The sequence below is a fragment of the Cheilinus undulatus genome, linkage group 5 (assembly GCF_018320785.1).
Source record: "Cheilinus undulatus linkage group 5, ASM1832078v1, whole genome shotgun sequence".
NCBI classification, from domain to species: Eukaryota; Metazoa; Chordata; class Actinopteri; order Labriformes; family Labridae; genus Cheilinus; species Cheilinus undulatus.
The window spans coordinates 17,952,502-17,975,190 of NC_054869.1; the positions used below are offsets into that span (position 1 = coordinate 17,952,502).

The 22,689-nt window shown below is 40.6% G+C and overlaps 1 protein-coding gene across 1 annotated transcript in view; it reads left to right on the top strand.

Annotated features, from left to right (window-relative positions):
* adgrv1 (adhesion G protein-coupled receptor V1) overlaps positions 1–22,689 on the top strand; it is a 141,870-nt gene that overhangs the window by 27,152 nt on the left and 92,029 nt on the right. The window contains exons 24-66 of the mRNA XM_041787698.1: positions 359–556; positions 661–783; positions 1,103–1,187; positions 3,765–3,900; positions 4,028–4,393; positions 4,533–4,776; positions 4,899–5,114; positions 5,210–5,425; positions 5,511–5,755; positions 5,860–6,041; positions 6,141–6,639; positions 6,757–7,066; positions 7,248–7,457; positions 7,951–8,081; positions 8,266–8,365; positions 8,491–8,670; positions 9,431–9,594; positions 9,876–9,963; positions 11,338–11,416; positions 11,512–11,650; positions 11,873–12,014; positions 13,062–13,327; positions 13,537–13,712; positions 13,879–14,006; positions 14,113–14,294; positions 14,382–14,528; positions 14,612–14,692; positions 14,807–15,071; positions 17,157–17,279; positions 17,388–17,610; positions 17,709–17,913; positions 18,071–18,217; positions 18,360–18,615; positions 19,011–19,213; positions 19,924–20,100; positions 20,254–20,436; positions 20,550–20,729; positions 20,914–21,078; positions 21,257–21,377; positions 21,503–21,626; positions 21,753–21,891; positions 22,013–22,198; positions 22,310–22,545. Of these exons, the coding sequence (XP_041643632.1) occupies positions 359–556; positions 661–783; positions 1,103–1,187; positions 3,765–3,900; positions 4,028–4,393; positions 4,533–4,776; positions 4,899–5,114; positions 5,210–5,425; positions 5,511–5,755; positions 5,860–6,041; positions 6,141–6,639; positions 6,757–7,066; positions 7,248–7,457; positions 7,951–8,081; positions 8,266–8,365; positions 8,491–8,670; positions 9,431–9,594; positions 9,876–9,963; positions 11,338–11,416; positions 11,512–11,650; positions 11,873–12,014; positions 13,062–13,327; positions 13,537–13,712; positions 13,879–14,006; positions 14,113–14,294; positions 14,382–14,528; positions 14,612–14,692; positions 14,807–15,071; positions 17,157–17,279; positions 17,388–17,610; positions 17,709–17,913; positions 18,071–18,217; positions 18,360–18,615; positions 19,011–19,213; positions 19,924–20,100; positions 20,254–20,436; positions 20,550–20,729; positions 20,914–21,078; positions 21,257–21,377; positions 21,503–21,626; positions 21,753–21,891; positions 22,013–22,198; positions 22,310–22,545 (7,966 nt within the window). The remainder of the gene's footprint in view (positions 1–358; positions 557–660; positions 784–1,102; positions 1,188–3,764; positions 3,901–4,027; positions 4,394–4,532; positions 4,777–4,898; positions 5,115–5,209; positions 5,426–5,510; positions 5,756–5,859; positions 6,042–6,140; positions 6,640–6,756; positions 7,067–7,247; positions 7,458–7,950; positions 8,082–8,265; positions 8,366–8,490; positions 8,671–9,430; positions 9,595–9,875; positions 9,964–11,337; positions 11,417–11,511; positions 11,651–11,872; positions 12,015–13,061; positions 13,328–13,536; positions 13,713–13,878; positions 14,007–14,112; positions 14,295–14,381; positions 14,529–14,611; positions 14,693–14,806; positions 15,072–17,156; positions 17,280–17,387; positions 17,611–17,708; positions 17,914–18,070; positions 18,218–18,359; positions 18,616–19,010; positions 19,214–19,923; positions 20,101–20,253; positions 20,437–20,549; positions 20,730–20,913; positions 21,079–21,256; positions 21,378–21,502; positions 21,627–21,752; positions 21,892–22,012; positions 22,199–22,309; positions 22,546–22,689) is intronic.

Here is a 22,689-nt window from a genome sequence, read left to right on the forward strand (position 1 = left end):
CTTCAAGAAAACTTAATGTGCATACCACAATAAGAAAATCTACCAACATTTTCTTTTCTATATAGTCACATTTTTATCTTGCAGTCAGCACATAATACATACATAGCTGTCGCTAATGTAACAGGTTAGGAACTGAGGATGTGACAAGGTCTTAAAACAAATGACAAGCGTCTTGAAAAGGTGTTAAAAAGTATTAAATGAGATTTCAGACTTTCTGTATAAACCCTGATATTACTCCACAACTATATGCTTTCCTTCCTCCATCACACCTTCCACCTCTTTCCACTAATATAATTCACCTGTTTCTCTCCTCTAATCACAACTGTAACATACAAATGGGTATTATTTGTTGCCACAGGCCTGCTGCAGTTTCAGCCCAGCCCCCCAGGTGAAGGATTAATATCTCCAGCATTAGAACCTGCTCACATAACTGTTAATGAGGAAGATGGACAAGTCCGTCTTTTGGTGGCAAGGGCCCAGGGCCTCTTAGGAAGAATCATGGTGGGATACAGGACAACCCCCTTCACAGCGTCCAGCCCTGAGGACTATGAAGTTAGTTGCCATTCTAGTTTAACCTCACTGATACATACATGATGTACTGGTGAATAACAAGTTATTTATTTTCTGATTTCCTCTTTGTATTTTATCGGCAGGACTCAGATGGCATGCTGGACTTTCTCCCAGGGGAAAGGTTGAAGTTTATCACTGTGACCATCGTGGATAACCCTGTCCCTGAGCTGGACAAGATTTTCAGGGTGGAGCTTTACAATGCTGACGGAGGAGGTGAGAAATTTGATCCCAAAATTATGATGGTGGAACTCAGGAAATGTTTCCATAAGACTAAGTCATATTTGGATGGATTTGATGTGCCTTTGGATAACCTTTCTCAACATGCTTTAAATTTAGTACCTTTGCCTTTCTTAGAGCTGAAATGACCCTGTATTTTACCCTTCTGTGTTTTGTGTGCTGTGCTCCTGTGTTCTACCCCCAACATACGCAACTGCCTTCCTACCCTCCTTCCCATTTTCCCTAAATAACTGCTCCTTTGCTGTGATTCAAACCTGGTGTGACCCTTGTGTGATCCTCATGTGTGATCCATAAGTGGATCAGTTTCTGCATAGTGAAGGAAGTGGTAGTGGCGAGAGTGACTCTGACTTCCTCCTTCCCTCCCTACACCACCGTGGTAAGTACCCCCTCACCCCTTTACTCCTCAAACCACTTCTTATTTTTGTTCTCCGCCCTTTATACTCAAAACATTTCTCAATCCTGATAAATCTAAATTAGTTTTTATATGAATTACATGGCTGGCTGTTGCCACTACTGCTTTTCCTAATCAGTTTCCTAATTTTCCTTCCAAGTTTATATTGCTGAAATTCTATGGAACTCACAGGAGAGCCATTCAGTTTCTTGCATTCATTTGATGATACACAGTTCTTATGTCTATATACAGTTGAAACCAGAAGTTTACATACACTATATAAAAAGGCACATAAACTTTTTTTTTCTCACCGTCTAACATTAAATCAGATTAAACTTTTCCTGTTTTTGGTCAATTAGGATTACCAAGATTATTTCTATTTGCTAAATGCCAGAATAATGAGAGAGATCATTTTTTAGACAATTTTTTATTATTTTCTTGAGAGTCAGAAGTTTGCATACATTTCATTCGTATTTGGTAGCATTGCCTTTAAACTGTATGACTTGGGTCAAATGTTTTGGATATGCTTCCACAAGCTTCTCACAATAGTTTGCAGGAATTTTGGCCCCTTCCTCCTGGCAGAACTGGTGTAACTGAGCCAAGTTTGTAGGCCGCCTTGCTCGCACATGCCTTTTCAGCTCTGCCCATAAATTTTCAATAGGATTGAGATCAGGGCTTTGTGATGGCCACTCCAAAACATTGACTTTGTTATCCTTAAGCCACTTTGTAACCAGTTTGGCAGTATGCTTAGGGTCAATGTCCATTTGGCGCCCAAGCTTTAACTTCCTGGCTGATGTCTTGAGATGTTGCTTCAGTATTTCCACATAATGTTCTTTCCTCATGATGCCATCTATTTTGTGAAGTGCACCAGTCCCTCCTGCAGCAAAACAACCCCACAACATGATGCTGCCACCCCCATGTTTCACAGTTGGGATGGTGTTCTCAGGCTTGCAAGCTTCCCCCTTTTTTCTCCAAATGTAACGATGGTCATTATGGCCAAAAAATTCAATTTTAGTTTAGTCAGCCCACAGAACATGTCTCCACAAATTAAGGTCTTTGTCCCTGTGTGCATTTGCAAACTGTAATCTGGCTTTTTTATGTTTCTTTTGGAGTAATGGCTTCTTCCTGGGAGAGTGGCCTTTCAGCCCATGTCGGTACAGGACTCGTTTGACTGTTGATAATGACACACTCTTACCAGCTTCAGCCAGCATCTTCACAAGGTCTTTTGCTTTTGTTCTTGGGTTGAGATGCACTTTTCAGACCAAAGCACGTTCATCTCTGGGACACAGAACCCGTCTCCTTCCTGAGTGGTATGATGGCTGGACATTCCCATGGTGTTTATACTTGCGTATAATTGTTTGAACAGATGAACGTGGCACCTTCAGGCATCTGGAAATTGCACCCAAGGATAAACCAGACTTGTGCAAGTCCACAATTCTCTTCCTGATATCTTGGCTGATTTCTTTTGATTTTCCCATGATGTTACACAAAGAAGCAGCGTGTTTCAGGTGTGCCTTAAAATACATCCACAGGTGTGCCTCTAATTAACTCAAATGTTGTCAATAAACCTATCAGAGGCTTCCAAAGACATGACATCATCATCGAGGCTTTCCCAAATTGTTTAAAGGCATAGTAATCTTAGTGTATGTAAACTTCTGACTTTGAGGAAAGTAACAAAAATTGTCTAAAAAAAAATCCTTTTCTCATTATTCTGGCATTTTGGTAATTCTAATTGACCAAAAACAGGAAATGTTTAATCTGATTTAATGTCAGACGGTGAGAAAAAAAAGTTTATGTGCCTTTTTATATAGTGTATGTAAACTTCTGGTTTCAACTGTACCTATCTGTAGATGTGTGCAAGCAAATTCAAATTTATTGAAACCTAGGGATCTACTGATAACATTTTCTCAGGCGAAGTTCAAGTGCTTTCATGTAGGTACTCAATCATACCAAGTATGAATATGAATACTCATTTATACCTTTGCAGTTCTTAAAATTGTTTTGAAAGTTTTATTTTCATCAGGTGTTCCCCAGCCCCCCTACTGACAATTTAGCAGCACATAAGTTGCAGTATGCTTTGCTTTGCCATCCTTATTTATGCTAAGATAACAGCAGAGTGTAGGCGTTGCTCCAACTTTGCCCGCCTGCTCAAATATGGCCAGCATCATAATTCAAACTGAGTAGAAAATGAGTACAGGTAGGCTTATTATTAACACCAGTACCCAACATTGGTATCAGTATCTGCATACTTGGTTATTTAAACTGTGTGGTATTTACATTATGTTCCGGCTTAAGAGAACCTCAAGGAGAGTGATTTGGGAAAAGCAAATAGTCTTTTATGGGCAGTGTGGGCAAGTAGGTGACACAAAAATCAATTTTTTTTACATGTAGTTTGGAGGGCTGTTACCTATTCTAAAATTACTTCCTCTTTCTTTCTGATGTCTTTCAAAAAGATAACATTACATTTCTATTCATTCATTTTTATTTACTTGACTTTATAAGTGACTAAAATACATCTACAGTATACAAAGTAACAGGTTAAATCTTGTGTCTTGTGTGTAGCCAGCTTGGGAGTTGCATCCCGCATCACAGTGACCATTGCTGCTTCCGATGATGCACACGGGGTGTTTCAGTTCAGTCCTGAATCCCTTTCTATCAATGGGACAGAACCAGAGGATGGACGCAGCTCTGTGGTCCTGCAGGTTAGTGATATGAGTGAAGGTCCAAGAAGATTTTTCCATAACCTTGTTTTCATTTAAACACTTTGCTTAGGAAGTGGAGCCTTTTTCATTCTCTGTTGTTCTTCTTTTTTTTTTTTTCCTCTCATAGGTGGATCGGTCTTTTGGTGACCTCTCCAATGTGACTGTGTACTGGGAGGCTGATCCCAGCTCTGAGGGGGAGCTCCTCAGCAGGGTTGGGAACATCACATTTGGAGTAGGTCAGACTTCGGAGAACATCATCATCGATGTGGCCCAGGATGAGATCCCAGAGTTGGACAAGAGTTTCACTGTTTCCTTGGTTAATGTCTCCCATGGTCGTCTGGGGGTCCGGACATCTGCGACTCTGACCGTGCTCGGCAGCGATGACCCTTATGGTGTTTTTGTATTCGCTAACAACACAAGGTCTGTTAGACTTCCTGAAGCCGACTCAACTGTCTCCCTGACCATCATGCGACAGAAAGGCCTGATGGGTCAGGTGTGTCCTGCTCTAGAAAGATTAGAAATTTGTTTGTAATGGAAGCCATTATGATTCTGTTACTTTGCATTCCAATGAGTAAAATACACAGTATGAATGTGTCAATAGTAAGTGTTTTTTCTTTTGTTAATTTTTTCAGGTGAGAGTGACCTATGGGACGCTTACTGAGGCACAAACAGCACCTTTCAGGACGCCAGGGGTAGGCAGAGCTACTGAAGGGCGGGATTTTGTTCCTCTCTTGGATACTGTTGTGTTCTTGGCCAATCAGAGTGAAGCAAATATCACTCTCCAAGTACTGGATGATGAGGATCCAGAAAGAGACGAGTGTGTCTTTGTGAAGCTGATCAGTGTTCAGCTAATCAAAGGAGAGCAAGAGAGACCAAGTAAGATACTAAAACTTACTGAGGGGTGGGTTTTTGCTGAAAAACTAGTTCAGGAAAATATTTATTTATTTATTGATATACTAAATTGAACTGATGTAATGTCTTCTTTAAATTTCTCCTAGTTTCCAATTCCCCTTCTCTTGGCCCCCGGACTGACACTGTAGCCCAGGTTATAGTGGAGGCCAGTGATGATGCTTTTGGTGTCCTTCAGCTGTCAGCTTCTGCTGTCAGTGTAGCTGAGCACTATGTTGGACCCATAATAAATGTCACACGTGTTGGAGGGATTTTTGCAGATGTATCTGTCAAATTCAGAGCAGTGCCTTTGACCGCCAGAGTCAGTAAGTGCTGCACACACTGTATAGCATTGGACATTTCTCTTAGTAATTTTTGAACAAGTATGTGTTCTTATATATGGTTGTGTTTTGTCATATAGGTGAAGACTACAGTGTAGCCTCTACTGATGTGGTCCTCCTAGAAGGGGAATCCAGTAAATCTGTGCCCATTTATGTCATAAATGATATGGTCCCTGAGCTGGAGGAAACTTTTCGCATTGAGCTCATCAACCAGACCACTGGTGGAGCTCTGCTAGGGGAGCTCACCCGTGCCATCATCACCATTCTGCCTTCTGATGACCCTTTTGGTGCCTTTGGTAAGTAAGCATCATCCAGGACCAGGAAATATTTTATTCTTTTTTGGCCTACATCTCATTCTTTCTTGATTTTATCTCTGTCTAGTCTTTCAAGCTGTTCCAGTGACCATAGAGGAACCTGACTCTAGCTCTGTAGAGGTCTTGTTGCCTATAGTGCGTAATGCAGGTACTATTGGCACAGTGGTAGTCCAATGGCAAGCAACTGTAAATGATAAACTAGCAAAGGGGGACATCAGACCCACATCAGGGGAGGTGAGATTTGCTCCTGGAGAGACTATGAAGACACTGCAAGTGGAAATTTTAGCTGACGATGTTCCTGAAATCGAAGAGGTAAAGAAGATGCCAGTATAGATTATGTAAAATTCGTAATACTTTGAAACATTTAACATAACTGAAGATGCACTGTTCTTCACTCTCTTTTCTGATCTGTCTAGATAATAAAGGTGGAGCTTACTGGTGCCAGTAATGGAGGAAATCTTGGACGTGATACATCTGTCAACATCATAGTGCCTGCTAATGACAACCCATATGGAACTGTGTTCTTTGAACAGTCTGTTTACCGCGTTCAGGAGCCCCTAGAGGGAGTTTACAGAGCCAACATAAGTGTCCACAGAAGGTACTGTTTCTTATATAGAAGATGCATTTTGTTGTACTTACACTCAAACTTAAATCTTTTCTCCTGCTGCTGTCTTTTCTCTGTTATCCTTTAATTCAGCGGTGGTCACTTTGGCCGCTTGGAGATTGTGTACAGTACCTCTGCAATCGACGTTGTTGGATTGGCTCTGGATGATAACCAGAACCTCCTGACGTACTTTGATCTCCCAAAACCAGGCATTCCCTCAACCACTCCACTCAGGACAGTTAACATAACCAGTCAGAAAGACCCCCTGACTGCGTGTGCTGCTGCTTGTCTGAGAGAGCGTGCCTGCCAGGCCTTCTCCCTGTCATCAGGTGGGACCCCACCTTCTTGTACCTGGGTGGCATCTGGAGCTGACCAGCTGATCTCAAACTCTCAGATTATGAGTTATGTAAAAAACATCACTGCGGCTGCTGTTCTGTTCAGTGCCCAGGCTGAGGCAGGGAGTGATTATTCTCCTGTCACAGCTCAAAGTGCCTTCATGGATGATGGCTTTGGGATCGCCAACCTCTCAGTCCCAATCTTGACTGATAAATTCCCTGAAATGGATGAGAGCTTCAACATAGAGATATTAAAGGTACAACACAGTCATGCATGTATATATTGATCCATTTGTTGATGTGTTTTATTTGCATTTTCAACAGAAATGTTGGCCAAACAATATTAACTTGAAGTGTCACTTTGCTTTTTGAAGGTAGGCCTGCTGAATCTGACTGTGGCACCAAAGAACTTGCCCTCGATTGGCCAGCCAGACAAAGCTTTGGTCACTATAGGGATTAATGGGGATGCATTTGGAGTATTTTTGATATACAGCCTCAGTCCCAGTGCCATAAACGAGGGGCTCTATCTGGAGGTTCGTGAAGAGCCTTCAGTTGTGGTACCCCTAGTTATAGAAAGGAGAGGAGGGAATCTGGGCACCGTCACTGTAGAGTGGAGGTTTGTTGGAGGAAAGGCCACACCAGATGCTGACTTTACTGGAACTGGAGGGACTCTGGTCTTTGATGGTATGTGGATCACTGACTAGTAAGCTGTACTGTGCTGGGTTTATAATTCCCTTTAAAGATGAGAAAAAAGTTCTATTAAATCAACATTGTTAGTTCTGTGTAACTTGACAGGGTAAATTATTTATCTGAGAGTGAGGATGATCAAAGCAACTTTAACATGTAACTGTCCTTCATTCTACAGGAGATCTAAAGAAGACAATAGAGATAGTAATCCGAGATGATGTTGAACCAGAGGACAATGAGAGTCTCATGATTGGTCTTGTTAATACAGAAGGGGGAAGTCGAATCCTGCCCAGCTCTGACACTGTAACCATAGTAATACTGGCCAATGATAATGTGGCTGGGGTTGTTGGATTTCATCCATCTTCGCACTCTGTGATCGCCAGAGAAGGTGGGTTGCTATTTTGGCTGATAAGTGGATGTATTTGGCTATTCAGTCTATACTATAGTATGTATGTCTATGCACATAATTGTCCCCATTTTTTCAAATTCCAAAGCCTATCCACTAGATTATTATTGAAATTTCTAATAATGCTTGAGTGCAAACACAAGGTAATGCTCTCCTTTTAATGGCAGCGTGCAGCAACAGGTGGGCCCTGTGGCTGTCTGTCATTACATTTAAAAAAGTATGCATGAGTGATTTTAGTCTCCCTAAGTAGAATTCATAAAATCATTGACTCTTAGTGTCCTCCACTGACATCAAAAGTACAAGCGAGAGAACATTTTATTTACAAAAAATTGTCATTATACATATTTTTGACTAATGTAGTTAAGATCTTGCTTTACATAAGTTTGATTTGCATATTATCAGTTTTTGAATTGGACAAAATAAGACCAAATGCTGACAAGTATTCAGTCTGACTGCATTTTATCTCATGTTACAGGTGAAACTATGTCCTTATTGGTGTTGAGATCAGCTCCAGGTCTTGGTAATGTCAGTGTAGACTGGACTCTTCAAGGACCTCGTGTAGACCGGACTTTCACGCAAACATCAGGGACACTTTTCTTTACTCAGGTAAATATCAGATAGACATCAGTGAAGACTTTTTTGTGTAATCTTGGCAAAACACAGCAATAAGATACAGATTTTGGCACAAATCAGTGTGATGTAGATCTTTGTGAGGCTAGTTAAACTATAAACTACTCAAATGCACAGTCTGCTCACCAGCAGTTAATTGTATTTGCTGTGTGTCCTACAGGGAGAACTAAATGACACCGTAATCCTTCAGCTTCTGGATGATGCCACACCAGAGGACAAGGATGAATACAAAGTTTCCTTATCCAATATACAAACTTTTGGTAAAACATCTGTTCTTGAATCATTGTGTAGAAAAAAACTCTGTATATAATAAATAAATACAATATGTCTACCCAAAATGAAATAACGTCAGAATTACATTATTATTTCTCTGTTGTGCACACAGGTGTTGTGGAGACAGGCCACGCTGCTCTGGATGTTATGGGTAGTGAGGCGGTGATCTCTGTGGACACCAGTGACGAGCCCTATGGGCTGCTGACAATTGCCCCGTCATCCCTCAAGGTGACAACAGAGGAACGGGACCGAACTATAAACATTTACATCAATAGAGAGTTTGGAGCTTCAGGTAAGTGTGAAAAAATGTCAGTTTAATGAATGAATATGCTTTCTGGGGATTCTTATAAGCCAGTGCTTCCCAAGTGTTGGCTGGGGCCCATTGGTGGGCCCTAGAGATACTGCAGGTGGGCAACAAGAAGTATTTTACATAAACTACAAATAACTGACATATTAAAAAAAAAATCACATTAAAAGATGAAGTAGAAATCCCAGAATTAGCGAACAGCCAGCAGTTTGAATTCAGACACCTTTTTATCATTTATTTTTTTCTGATAAATGGAACCTGTGTCATGGTTTAAATGATATTGGATTAACTGGTGACACTGTTAAAAATTAAACTTTGCCACTGGCTTCCTGATTTTAGGAATCTGTCGGTTCCTTCACAGAGAATTATCCTGCTAGGAAAGAGTTTGCTGGGCCACAAAATACATTTACAGAGATAAATATTAGAAAAGAAGATGTAAGTGACTTAGCAGATGCCTGATCTAAACAAAATGAATGGCAGTGGCTCATTAACTGTACTTTGCGACCCCACAAACACTTTCTTCTAAGTAATGTTAATCTCTCCAAAATTAAAGTGTATGCATTTTAATTCTCTTTTTATGACATGGAAATATAAAAGACAATACTTTGAGTCACATGTTGTTGGTACACAAGGGTTTTGTTGGGCCCCAGAAGATTTTTAATGCCTCACACTGGGCCGTAGCATACTGAAGTTTAGGAGGCTGCTCTAAGCAATAACTTGTATTTTCAAACACTTTAATGCACAGGAGCAGTGAACATCACCTATGAGGTTATAAGAGGTACTCTACAAGACCTGTCACAGGAAGAGGGTGCTCTCGCTGACCCAGGACAAGACTTCATCTCTGGTACTGGATCAGTAATCCTTCAAGATGGACAGACCTCTGTTGTAATACCTGTCACCATACTGGAGGTAAAAACCGGTGATTTCCATTTTTTGTTCCTCTATTATCAAAATTTAACTTCTACATAGTAGGGCAGGGGAGATGTTTTTTTAACCATTTGTGGCAGACACCTTTTTCAGTTTATTTTTTCACATTTTTTGAAAAATTTTCTAGATGGTGTTTCTGTTGTTTACTTAGTTTGTTTGCTTGTTTGTACATGAAAAAGCTCTTATACTCCTACAGAGACAAGTTCTACTTCTAATTATTTTAATTGAAACATTAAAATGCTTTAATTTCTGTTTGTTTTAAGGATGACATTCCAGAGTTGCAGGAGTTTTTTCTGGTCAACATTACATCAGCGGTTCTCATCACAACTCTAGCCACAGCTCCACAACTAGGTATGGAGCAGAAGCTTAAAGATTATCCCCTCTGCACTTGTTAATGATTTTCTCATCATTTGGTCATTATAGATTTTTGTAGCATAGTGGTAATGTAAAGAACGTCAAATTTCACCACTTTACCTTTTTTCTTTGTTTGCTACATTTTTGGATGTTTATAATTGAATGAAACATTTTCATTTTCATACTCTTTTCCATTTGCTGTTTGATGAGTAGAGGTTGTGTATTGCACATTGCCAGGTAAAACTGTTATCACATTGGATAGGGGATAAAATAAAGGGAAACCAACTAAACTCTTGAAATCCTCAATTAGATGACCTGATAGCTTTGGTATGATTTTTTCCTGTTGGCTCAGGGAAGGAAAGTGTCACTGAGAGTAAAAAGAAAAAAAAAAGTTGTTTGGAATCACAGAAAATGCCAAGTCTGACAAGGGTGCTCTCAGCAAGAAAACAATGCCCCTTTGGAAGGTTCACTGAAAACAAAAATAAGGGAATATCTTTAGGAAAAGCTTTTTCCATCACCAAAGTGGAGTTTCTGGGATTTGTAGAACCAGTGCCAATAACAATAACACATTTCTGGTTGCCTGACACCTTCTAAAACACGTCATGTTGGGTTTTCCCTTTAATTTGTCACCATCTGCATTTTCACAAGCTGTAGCTAAACATCCATGTAGTTTGATATACAGCATTCCTGTATGGTACATTAAAATACAGCAATTTAGTTGACTGCCAAACTGCACCATGAAAGAGCTTGGTAGTTACTGCTACTGCTTTTGCATAATCTAGACCACAGTCCAATTTATGAATGAGTAACTTTAGAAAGTGATGAGTAGACAGAACATTACAGGCAGAGCAGCACTGGGAGACTCCCAGAATACTATCAGCCCTCTGCACAGAGACACACAGTAAACACACGGCTGCGCTTTTGGCAGCAGTCATTATGTGGCTTGGATGGGGAGATTGATGCTTTCCATGATTGAGGAAGCCTGGGGATTTGTTGGGAGCCGAATAGCACTGTGTGGTGAGGAGAGAGAAAGCCAAACTAAACCCGGAGCTGGCCTCCCAAAGTCTTGGCCATGGAGTGAATGGGAGAGGACTATTCAGGGGGTCATAAATCAGTCCATCCTAAACACTTGGCTGCTTAGCCTACCCAACCACTTACAGGAGACGCTTCTTAACTGTAATCTTTGGTCAAATGTACCATGACTGAAGTTAGATTGCCTGAAGTTTCCTATTGCACATCTTCCTGTTGATGCTTGCACTGTAGATACAGCCCTGATGCTAGCACTGATGCTAAAGTTTTGATTGTGTTGTTGTAGCTTGTTAATCTAATTCTTACTACATCTTTCTTCTCTGTGTGTTGTGCTTTCCTCAGACACCCAGGGCTTGGTGGCAGAGGTTAGCATTGCTGCTAATGATGGGATAAGAGGAGTCATTGAATGGACTAACACCGTGTAAGAAGTGCCCCAACAAGTACACATTTCTAATGTACATTTTTTATTCATATGTTTGTAAATAATCTTCCTGTCCAAATATGTTCTGCTTTCAGGTTTGAGGTGAACGAAACGATAGGGGCTCTTACTCTTGTGGCCTACAGGAGCAAGGGGGCGTATGGAAATGTCTCTATTTTCTTCTACGCTCAGAATCTGGAAGCTCAACAGGGACTGGATTACAACACTAGTGAAACGGTCAGCACTTCATACAACACTTAGTGGCATTAGAATGTCAAGGGCAACTGGACTTTCTTTAGATTCTTGTCACCTTTTGTTTTGTGGAAGGTGACTCAATGAGAATTAAGAACCTGAATCAAGACCAGCTACTCTGCTTTGCTTTAGCATCAACTTAACAGAACTCAGACAGTCCAAAACAAGCATTTTATAAACAATAAATAAACCCCTCTGTCCATCCAGATGCTGCATTTTGTGGATGGTGAGAGGTATAAGTTTGTAGAAGTGCAGATCATCGATGACATCCTTCCAGAGGGACCTGAGAGATTCCAGCTCATCCTGTCTGAACCTTCACCAGGGCTGGAGCTGGGCACCAATACAACAGGTAGATAAACATTGACTAGAAAGCACTCAGTGTATATTTAGTACAGGAGATGTACACTTTATTTTCAGAGCTCAGTAGTGAATTGGTTAAGTGGTTTTGAAGTTGAAAGAATTAACTGTTGGCGAAAAATAGGACTGTTTATCATAGCAATAGAAAAAAGGTAGTATCTGATATGCTGCCAGGTTCTAATGATTTGTAATTTTTTAGTTTAAATATTTTTTTATTGAAAAAGCAATAGCAGGATATACAGTACTAATTTGTCCTTATCTTAACATTAATAAACAACAGATCTCACATTACCAAGCGACTGTACAAAAGAAAAAAACACCAAAAAAACAGAAAAGACAGAAGAAACAAGGGGAAATATAGTACCATCAGATGGTACCAAACTACCCCTGTATCCCTCCCCCCTCCCTGGGACTTTTCTAGTTTTTTGTCACTCCAGATGGCACCAGTGCCAGTAGTTATCAGTCTAACTTGAGTTTCCACTGTGCTGAAGAAGGGGTTGTAAAACTTTGTTAAAGTGGTTCAATTTATGCAAAGATTTGTAATTTTTGAATATTCTGTCAGTTACACTGTTTTTTAATAGTGGAGGATAGTTTTGTCTTGCTGTGTCTAGCCTTATATTACATTGACCATAAATAACTTAAAAACATATTTTTTTATTAAGTTGTGCAATTTAAAGGTAAGATTACTCAATTAAGCATCATAGTATACTTCTATGCTGTACAAAAGGCTCCACAGGGATTCCACCATCAAATCAGGAACTATTCATGTGACAAGAACCTTGGGTTGTACATTGTACTGCTAACATGGCCATTGTCTCTACAAAGGAGCTTAAAATGTGGTATTTATAAAAGTAAAACAAGACTATATTAAACTAAATCTGTCTCTGGTTGTGTCAGTCAAAGAAACAAAAACATCGTTTTGTGCTTAAAAACAGCGTGTACGATGACTATTATTATATTTTGGTTACTTTTTCTTTTCTTTTAGCTGGTCAAAGTACCCAGTGAGACCATAACCAAACCTAAATCTGTTTTCTTTTAGCCACGGTGAACATCCTTGCCAGTGATGATGGACATGGTGTCATTTCCTTTAACACCAGTGAGCTTTTCTTGCTGCGGGAGCCCACCTCAGTGTCTGGCCTGAGTGCAAGTGTAGCCACTTTGTTTGTGGTTCGAAACCCAGAGGGAGGCACATTTGGTTCTGTAACTGTTCAGTTTACCATCACTGATGCCAACGGCAGTCTGGCAGAGGGCGATCTTATGCCAGCTCAAGGGTTTGTGGTACTGGAGGATGGAGTCAGATTTAAGGTGAGGGGAAAAACAAACATTTTTACTGGGTAAATGCAAACAAATGAGAAATTCTGGATACTGTTAGGATAACGGTTTCTTTTCTGTTGTACTTAAATCTCTAAATAATATCATACAGTATCGAAATTCTGGTGGTCAGGATTCATCTCCTTAACTTACTTTTTGTGTATAGAGCAGCAGTTTTGATTTGTTGTTCTGTGTTGTTTCAGATGCTGGAGATCTGGGCAGTTCTTGATGCTGAACCTGAAGTGAATGAAACCTTCACTTTGACCCTGTCTGACCCGACAGGAGGAGCACGGCTGGGTGACCAACTCCAAACTTCAATCACCATCCTGGAGAATTTGGCTCCTTCTGGATTGTTCCGTATTGGACCTACTATCAACAGGTCTTAATAAAACCACAAGGATTTGAAACTTTTATATCATGAAGACTTGGTCTAATGACCAAGTTATGAGTGACTGTAAAAGTGTGATCATATGCACAAAGGCATGCAGAGCAATTCTCAGGCAAAAACATGCTTACAGTCTAATTTTCATTGTGTTTTTGCTCAGGACTAACACAGAAGTGATTGCTCTTGAAGGTGGCAGAACAGTCTTCCTCACTGTGTCTCGCAGTAATGGTCTGGAGTCTGCTGTTAGTGTGGAATGGGAGACCCTGTCTGACACAGCTTCTGCCTCTGGTGAGATCATAAATGAAAATTAATTCATCTTCTTTTTTCCTATTTTTTCTGCTCTCATTCCAATAAGCAATGCCCCTTTTTTTCCTTTATCTCCTTATTTTTTCAGATGGTCCCCTTTCTGTAATGGGTGTATTCCAGAGCTTTGAGGACAACCCCACCTCTGCTTGGTGCCCCATTCCTGTAGGGCCCTCTTTCCTTGCTATGAGGCTGGATAGGAAGCCCATGGTTGGATCCTCACACACTTTGGCCACTCTGTATAGGTGGCAGGGTGTGTTTGTGCCAGTAGAGGTAGGTCAGAAACCAGCATATAATGTCCCCACTGTTAGCAAACTTTATGCTTAATACACATGCCACAATCTGCTTTGGTTGTTATAGTCTGTTAGGATTCAGGAGCCAAGCTCTTGTGTTGGGTTTGCAGTCAACGGATCTACCTACATTGGCATCACACATAGTGGGCCTCCCTTCTCCCCAGCTGCCAATCTCAGCATTTTCAAACTGCATATGGACCTCAATGTCACATTGGTGAGTGTTACATCATAATGCCATAGCATTTCTATCATAAAGGCTTTATCATATCTTAATTTGAGACAATTTGATTTCTGTAGGAACAAACTTTCGGCGTAGAAGCTCTGGATGTGAAACATTTCTCAACTGAAGGCAAAAACTATCTAATCGTATCGAGCCAGGTATGACTGAGTCGTGGATCTTATTTTTTTCAGCCATTTCAAGACCATGGATGAATTTTAAGTCTTGCTCAAAGTAAACTCACTTCTGTTTATTTAATTTGTTTCATGTTTCAGATTTTCATCTGGGCTGGAGGCTCCTTCACCCTGCTCCAGACTCTTGACTTTGAACAGAACATCCTCAATGTTACTCCATTCACTCATGCAGATGTTCCATACTTGATGGTGTGCCTAGACAGACAGACTGCCAGCTGCCTCCTGCTGCCATGGATTAATGGAAGATTTCAGGATCCAGAGCCTCTCCAAATCAGTAGCAGGGCAATTCAGGCAGAGACAATCAGCACAAGAACCAAGGACACTCTCCTTTTGGTTCTGACTGAAGGTGAGCTGATTTGTGTTGATGTCATAAAAAACACGTACAAGTATGAGTAAAGTGATTTAAAAAATCTATGTTTAAGTTTTTTTGTATGATAGGCCACTGTGTTATAAACCACCAGGCAAAATTTCAGTGAGTCAAAAACATCTCTAAGGTTATGAATTAAGCTTCAAAATCATGAAAGACAAGGCAGTAACATCTGCTCTAGAAAGTTGTGGGGTTGTCAGTTGAATGAGCCGAAGCCACAACCACTCAACAGAAAGATGATCCTCTCAAATTTAAAAAATGACTTGACTTGACTCTGATTTGAGAAATCATGTGTCAGCTCTACTTGACTTGTCAGTTCTCTGTGTCAGCCAATAGAGAATCAGTTACATTTATGTCATGACGGGAACACAAGTTAGCACTAGAAAGTCTCAGCTTCATTTTGTCATGCTGTATTTAACTATTCAGGTATTCCTTAATCTCATTTTCTGAGTTATGTGAAAATATGTCTCTCACATTTATGAGATGCCTCTGTTATTAAGTTGCTGCTGAAACAATCCATTTCCTGATATTACTCTTCAAAATAAAAGTCTTCAGTGATGATTAGCATTGAAGGCTTTTAATGTGACTGCCTTGGCAAGAATAGACCATGTCTTTCATTGGGCACTTAACTAAACTTTAGCATCACAAGGCTAACAGACATGAGGGATTAAACTGTTTCTGCTTGTAGAGAAACAGTCACAGTCTGCTTCTTTTAATCATACAGGACTAAAGACAAGTGTAATATGGGTTAAAAACACCTCCAACAGGTGTATGTTCTTGCTGCATCTGGTAAAAGTAAAAAATAGACAAGCGTTCCAGCAATTAGCCTGCCCCCTACCCATACTATGAACTCTGATCAGGCTCTGTGCCAGGGCAGAGACAGTAAATTTAACAGTTAGGGGGTTTAATTTACTGTTTTCTGGCACAAATATCTCAATTATGATACTTTTAATGACCCCTAGGCTACTGTGGCTGATAGATGAGGGAAATTTATTCTACAGTGAACAAAAAAAGCATGTAGCTGGCTGATAACTTTCAATTAAGACAGTGACATCAGTTAACAACAGACTGTATTGAGATGAACTGCTCTGTGATTTTATGTTGTTGTAGTGTTAGTGGGGCAGGGTAATCCCCCATAGGAATCAGTGATGTGGTGGGTCCCTTTATTTTCCCCGCTCAAATTAAATCCAGCCAGGGAAGAGGTGAACAACTTTCTATTGATATTTGAGGATAAAGACTTTAAAAAGTTGATATTGGTGGCAACTTTAAAGGTTTTCAAATAAGATTAAATATCTTCTGGCATCTTTAGCATGCATAGTTAACTGTGCATTCTTTTTAAAGCAATAAGTTTTATATCTGCATGCTGACCTGGACCATCACGGTTAAGTATCTGTAATAATTCAATTACACAGGAGATGTGTTGGCGCTTGCAATTTGGTGTAACATAAAAACCTGCACTTACCCATGTCAACCTGTAATTGACCAAAACTAGTTGAAAACCATCTGGCATGTATAAAATTCCCATGATTCTGCATCTCTTTGTCCAAATGATGATCATCAGTCTCTCTTTATTTGAACTTTTGTGACTGGTTGTGTTTTGTATAATCAGAAACTTGTATCTGTGGTTGTGCTCTCAGTGTTCTTTGTATCAGATTTTGCTGCGGTCAGTCAGTTAGCACAGTATAAATAAACCAGTGATACTCCAGAAGGCACAAACAAACTATGTGTCTGTTAGAGACAGAACAGCCCTGTTCTGTTTCCTCAACTAACTTGACAAAATTCACAATGTAGGCCTGATTATATATTTGTACTACGCTGTGTATATTTTGATGAGACATAATCCCTCTGAGTCTGCAAAAGCAGAGAGTTTTCTTGGTTCAAACCTGTTGTGGGTTTACGGGAAAGGCCTCAGCGGGGAGTAGAGCAGAGCCACAGAGCCAGGCAGAGGTTGTAATTTGTAAGTCTTGGGTGTGTCAGTTAGTCCGCACCTTATTTTACATAAACATGTTATTCTAGCTTTTAAAAAAATGTAAAGCTGTGTGTGTTTTGTGTTTCTTACTCAAGGTTCTTCTCCAACATGTGAGGTGTTACATTGGAGCTCAGGACAGCCTTCGCCTCAGCATTATCAGTCTATTCCTCACCCAGGCCTCACCTCTATTCACCCCTTCACTGCTCCATCTGGGATCAGTAAGAAATAAAATACCATATGTCGTTTGTTTGTAAAGATAGGTTGTTGCTTGTCCTTTAAAATTCAACTGACTAGATACCCAGATTAAATGTTTTTCTTCCTCTTAGCATATGTCCTGCTAGCTGGAACAAATGGCTCATCCCTCTACTCCTGGAGATCTGATGTCAGACTGCTTGCCATGATCCTGAGGGCTCCTCCAGCCATTAGCTTCTTAACCCTCATGGTCCCATCCCTTAACAGCACCAAGACCCTCTTAGCTTCCTCTGAAGAGAACAGCTCCACTGTTTATGAACTCACTTCGGTCTCCAATGTGTCTGATTTTATACCCAGGTACTTATATTATCTTTTACTGGGACCTGCAAGATAGTCAAAATACCTCAGGAACACTGTAATGCCTGCTGTGTTTTTCCCCTCTTCTTCCCATCTAGTTTTGGGGATTTGTACTTTGCACCAGGTGACAGCGAGCTGGAAATAGCAGTCAACATCTTAGATGATGACATCCCAGAGGTGCAGGAGCAATTTCAGGTTGGCCTAAAGAATCCAAAAGGTGGGGCTGAGATTGGATTTGGTGGTCAGGTGACCATCATAGTCCCGACCAACGATGATGCTCATGGAGTCATCGGCTTTGCTCGGGTACACTTTTGATATTAAACATGTTGTGTATTTCTTCATTATGTTAAGCAGACATCTTGTTATAGTCTTGTATAAAAGCTTCATAATTATTATGTTTATGTTTATTATGTTTATTTAACACGTTAGAACAAGCTATTTTATTTTTCATTCTTTGCAGAATTCTCTGTCTATGGAGGTGGAGGAGTTGGAGCAAAATAATCAGATTTCCCTCACTGTGGAAAGGAAAAGAGGGACTTTTGGCAGACTGACTGTTCACTGGGCTGCCACTGGCAGTCTGGCAGACATTTACCCCACCTCAGGAGTGGTAAGTAAGCCATGCTGTCCTATTATACTTGAAGACACTTCTGTATGTGCTGAAAACATATTTGAACATGAAATACTCTCCAGAAAAATATGAAAAAAAATTGAATTACAAATATCTTCAATTAATTCTAAATTTTTGACAGGTAATATTTTCAGAAGGCCAGTTGGAGGCCATCATCTCACTGACTGTGCTGGCAGATGGCGTCCCAGAGCTGAAAGAGAGTGTCACCATCACCCTCATGGATGTCACCACTGTGGGGCTGCAGGACCTTACACAGGCAGCAGTCATTGACAAGCAGCAGGCTCAAGCTCTTCTCACCATCCTCCCAAATGGTTCTCCCTACGGGGTGTTTGGATGGCACCTGGACTCACAGTTTACACTCACACAAGAACCGCAGAGTAAGGGTTTCTGTTGCAAGGAATGAATCAGTGAGCGATGATTTGTCAGTAAAAGAGTGTTTTCACTGGATCACAGTGCAGAGGGTGTGATTATTCTGGTTGTTGAATTCCAGTCATTCAGTTTGGGGGGAATTAGGTTTGTACAGGAGCTAATACAGTAACATTACCTTGAGAGCTGCAGTAAAGAAGATCTGCTGTGATTTCCAGAATGTGAAGTGATGCAGGATTTGCCTAATCTGTTTAATGGAGGCCAGCTAAAAATATCTGAAAAAGTTAGACATTTTGGGTTACAAACGTTATAAGTGCCATCAGATAATGTTTTCATCGTTTTAGGGGTTTGGCATTGATTCAGGTTTTTTTTTACCTATTATAACCTCCTTTTTCCAACCCTGCAGGGGTTCCAGTCAATGTGACCCTCTCTGTAGTGAGGGAGCAGGGCTCCTCAGGAGAGGTGGCAGTACATTACCAAACCAGACCGGCCTTGTACCTACCACCAGCCAACCAGGCAACTGCTGGAGAGGACTACACCCCCAAAGACAACACCATCATCATGATAGATGGAGCAACTGTGGCCCTTGTCACTGTCACAATCCTACCGGTATGAGGACTGCTTGGTTATCAAGAAGTTTAACAAATCTGCTAGCTTAGGAGGAACATAAAAGGCAAATATTAGGGCAGATGTTTAGTTTCTTCAAGCATAAAAGCAAATCTATTTTCTCAGCCATTAAAAACAACAAAGAAGGTAGTTTGGAAATACGACTGAAAGCATGTAAACATGGGATGGAACAATCTTCCACAAGAGTAAAGAGATAGGTGATTTTCTATCTCAAAAATGTTCCTACTGTTAATCTTACATCTCCCACATTAACACCCATCCAGACTGTTTTCCCCCACACTCCTGTTTCTTTGCCAAGGACTTAAACAATAAAGACAAAATGAAATAAAAGCTCTGTAACTACCCAAAGACCAGCCTTAAAATGCCTAGTGTAGGCAGCTAGGAGGAAAAATCCAACAATTCCCCTCATCTCCTTCTGTTGAGTTAATCCAGAAATGACTGTTAATCTTTACAGCACTCTTACACACCATCTTGCAGTCTTCCACTTTGGCAGATATATTTGCTGGTATTTTGTAATCATTTGACTCAGAGTAATGGTGCCACCCGTGAAAACTTGTAAACCTAATCTCCGTATTAACCAGAAAGGTACATTTAGAGACAGCCTTATGTGAATCAGGAATTTGTATGTCAGATAAATTTAGTGATATTTTTTTCCGTAAGTGTGATGCATATGTGCATGCATATTTTCTTAGGATGATATCCCAGAGCTTGGAGAGAGTTTCCTGGTAAATATCACCAGTGTGGAGCTGGTTAGTGGGTCAGCAGGTGCAGGGCAGCCCAGCTTGCAGAGGCCTGGTATGGAAGTAGCGGAAGTCACCATCCAGGAGAACGATGACCCTCGAGGAATTCTGCAGTTCAGCATTTCTGAGGTGAGCATAGGGTTGTCTTTGTTACAGTGATTTCAAACATTGTGCACTTTGTTTGATACTTCTAGATTTTAATAATAAAAATTAACTAAAGAGTTGATACTTTTAATAACATTAGATCCTTGCTAAGCAATTTTATGGAAATGTCTTGTCCAGGATATTAGTGGAGTTGTGTTGGCATATGAGATACCACCACCAGACAACATCCTTCATCTGTCTGTGGTACGACTCTCTGGTACAACTGGAAGACTAGTCGTCTATTGGGAGGCTCAGTCAATTACTGCAGATCTTAATGATTTCAGCCCCTTATCTGGTAACATCACCTTTCAAGACGGGCAGGTAAATGAGCATATAGTCTGTGTTTAGAATTATCCTTACTGTAATACCATAGTAAAACAGCTTTTTACAAATAACGTTGTTATATGCTCCTGTTTTCTTATACCTATCTGTAGAGAGAGGCCATGATTGCCATCACCATCTTGGATGACGATTTGGTTGAGACTTCAGAGACCCTCAGGGTGAATTTATTGCGTGTGATTGGTGGTGCTCGCCTGGGTGAAGTGACATCTGTAACTATCAGCATCCCACCCAACGACTCCCCTCTAGGACAGTTTGGATTTCAGGAAGTTGATGTAAGTCTATATTACTCCTAACAAAAGAGAGTGCAAAAGAAAATGCATGAACAGTTTCACATTCATGTAATGTAGAAAATAGAGCAAAAAGAAAACACTTGCAAACTTCTAAATGTGTCAAGTGCTTTTAACTCAACCATTCGCATTGGCATAATAACTTTATATATGTGCAATCTGCTCTTAGCTCATTGTCAGTGAGCCAGAGTTTGAGGATGATCCTGCAGCTGTGGCGACATTAGCAGTGTTGCGTAGTGCAGGAGGTGAAGGAGCAGTACAACTGAGATGGCAGCTGGAGGACCAAGCTACAGATGACCTCTCACCATTAAATGGAACTCTTTTCTTCACTGAGGTACAGAGTGAATGATATCCTTAACTTTCCTATCACAGATAATTTTCTTGTCATTTAACTGAATGGTTAAGTCTGTAATAGTTGAATGCTGCTATTTTACTCAATTTTACCCATATTTATTAAAGAGTATTTTTCTGGTGTTTTTTTTAAAGTCTGCTGTACGATTCATACTTTTCAGACTGATTCAATCCAGACATTTGTGATCAGAGCCCTTGCTGACAGTGTACTGGAAGGAGAAGAGCATTTCACTGTCCAACTGATTCCTGCAGGAAGTGGTGCCGTCATCGACCCTTTAAATGGTTAGTGCTTTTAGAAAACTTCTCACAGACGGATTACTCACACATACAGGTTGAATTGTCTTTCATGGATGTAGTAATCATATCAATCTTTCTCATCCTTGTTTTATTGAATTGCTCTGTTGCAGGTATGGGCACTATCACTATCAGGGCAGACAAGGCTGCTCTGGGTATCATTGGAATAGCAGAGTCTTCCAGAAACATCCTCATTGGTGAACCTCAGGGAGATTACAATGGTAGCGTTGTGGTCAGGTAAGAGTCAAAACAAACTGTGACACTTACTTGGAAGACAGGTAGGAGCTTTAACGTTAAGAACCTCAGTTAATTAAAAAGTAATAAAATAAAAAAAATCCTCCCTTTTTTTTCTCCATCCACCAGCCTATTGAGAGGGCCAGGTGTGTTTGGAGAGGTGCAAGTGTACTGGAATATCACCCCTACTGTGGTTTCAGAGTTTGAAGCAATCTCTGGCACTGTGATCATGAAAGACAGGCAGTCTGTTGCAACAATTGTTCTGAAGGTACAGAGAGACATGAAACTTAAACATTCTGTCTCAGTGCATACAAACCAAAATTAGGCAGAATGGTCTCTTTTGTGTGCTTTTAATGAAAGTACACCTGTTTCATCTGTCATGACACCAGGCCCTGGATGACGACCTTCCCGAAGAGCGACTTGAGTACCAGCTCACACTGTCATCAGCCACTTCTGGACTGGAAATTAGTCCCATAGCAAAGCATGCCAAGATTATAATGGCAGCCAGCGACAACCCATATGGCCTTTTCTCCTTTACCCAAAGTCAGATCAGGGCGACTGAGGAGGAGGGAATGGTGAGGCTTTAACAATTCTCATACAGTGTATGGATCAACTGTTTGATGGAGTAGCTTTATAATAAGGGGTTTTTATACAGAGCTATCTAATTTTGTGTCTTTATACTGCAGGTAAATGTGACAATCAGTCGTTCCTTTGGAAGTCTGGGCAGTGTGTGGGTGACCTATGAGACCTCAGGTAACACAGCGGTCAGTGGAGTGGACTTTAATACAGCTTCAGGAAGAATTCTCTTCACACCAGGACAAACCTCACAACAAGTTGCACTGCAGATCCACGATGACAGTCTGCCAGAGGGTCCTGAGATGTTCTTCCTCAACATCACTGAAGTGGAAGTTGTCAACATCAGGTAGGATAACGTTAAGATGGAAACAAGTACTTAAAAAAAATTATAGTAAAAAAGGTTTACCAAATGGGATTGAAGTCCAGATTTTTTTGAACCACAAAAGGTTTTCTGTCTGTGACTTCTCATTCTGTGTCTCCCTCTGGTGGT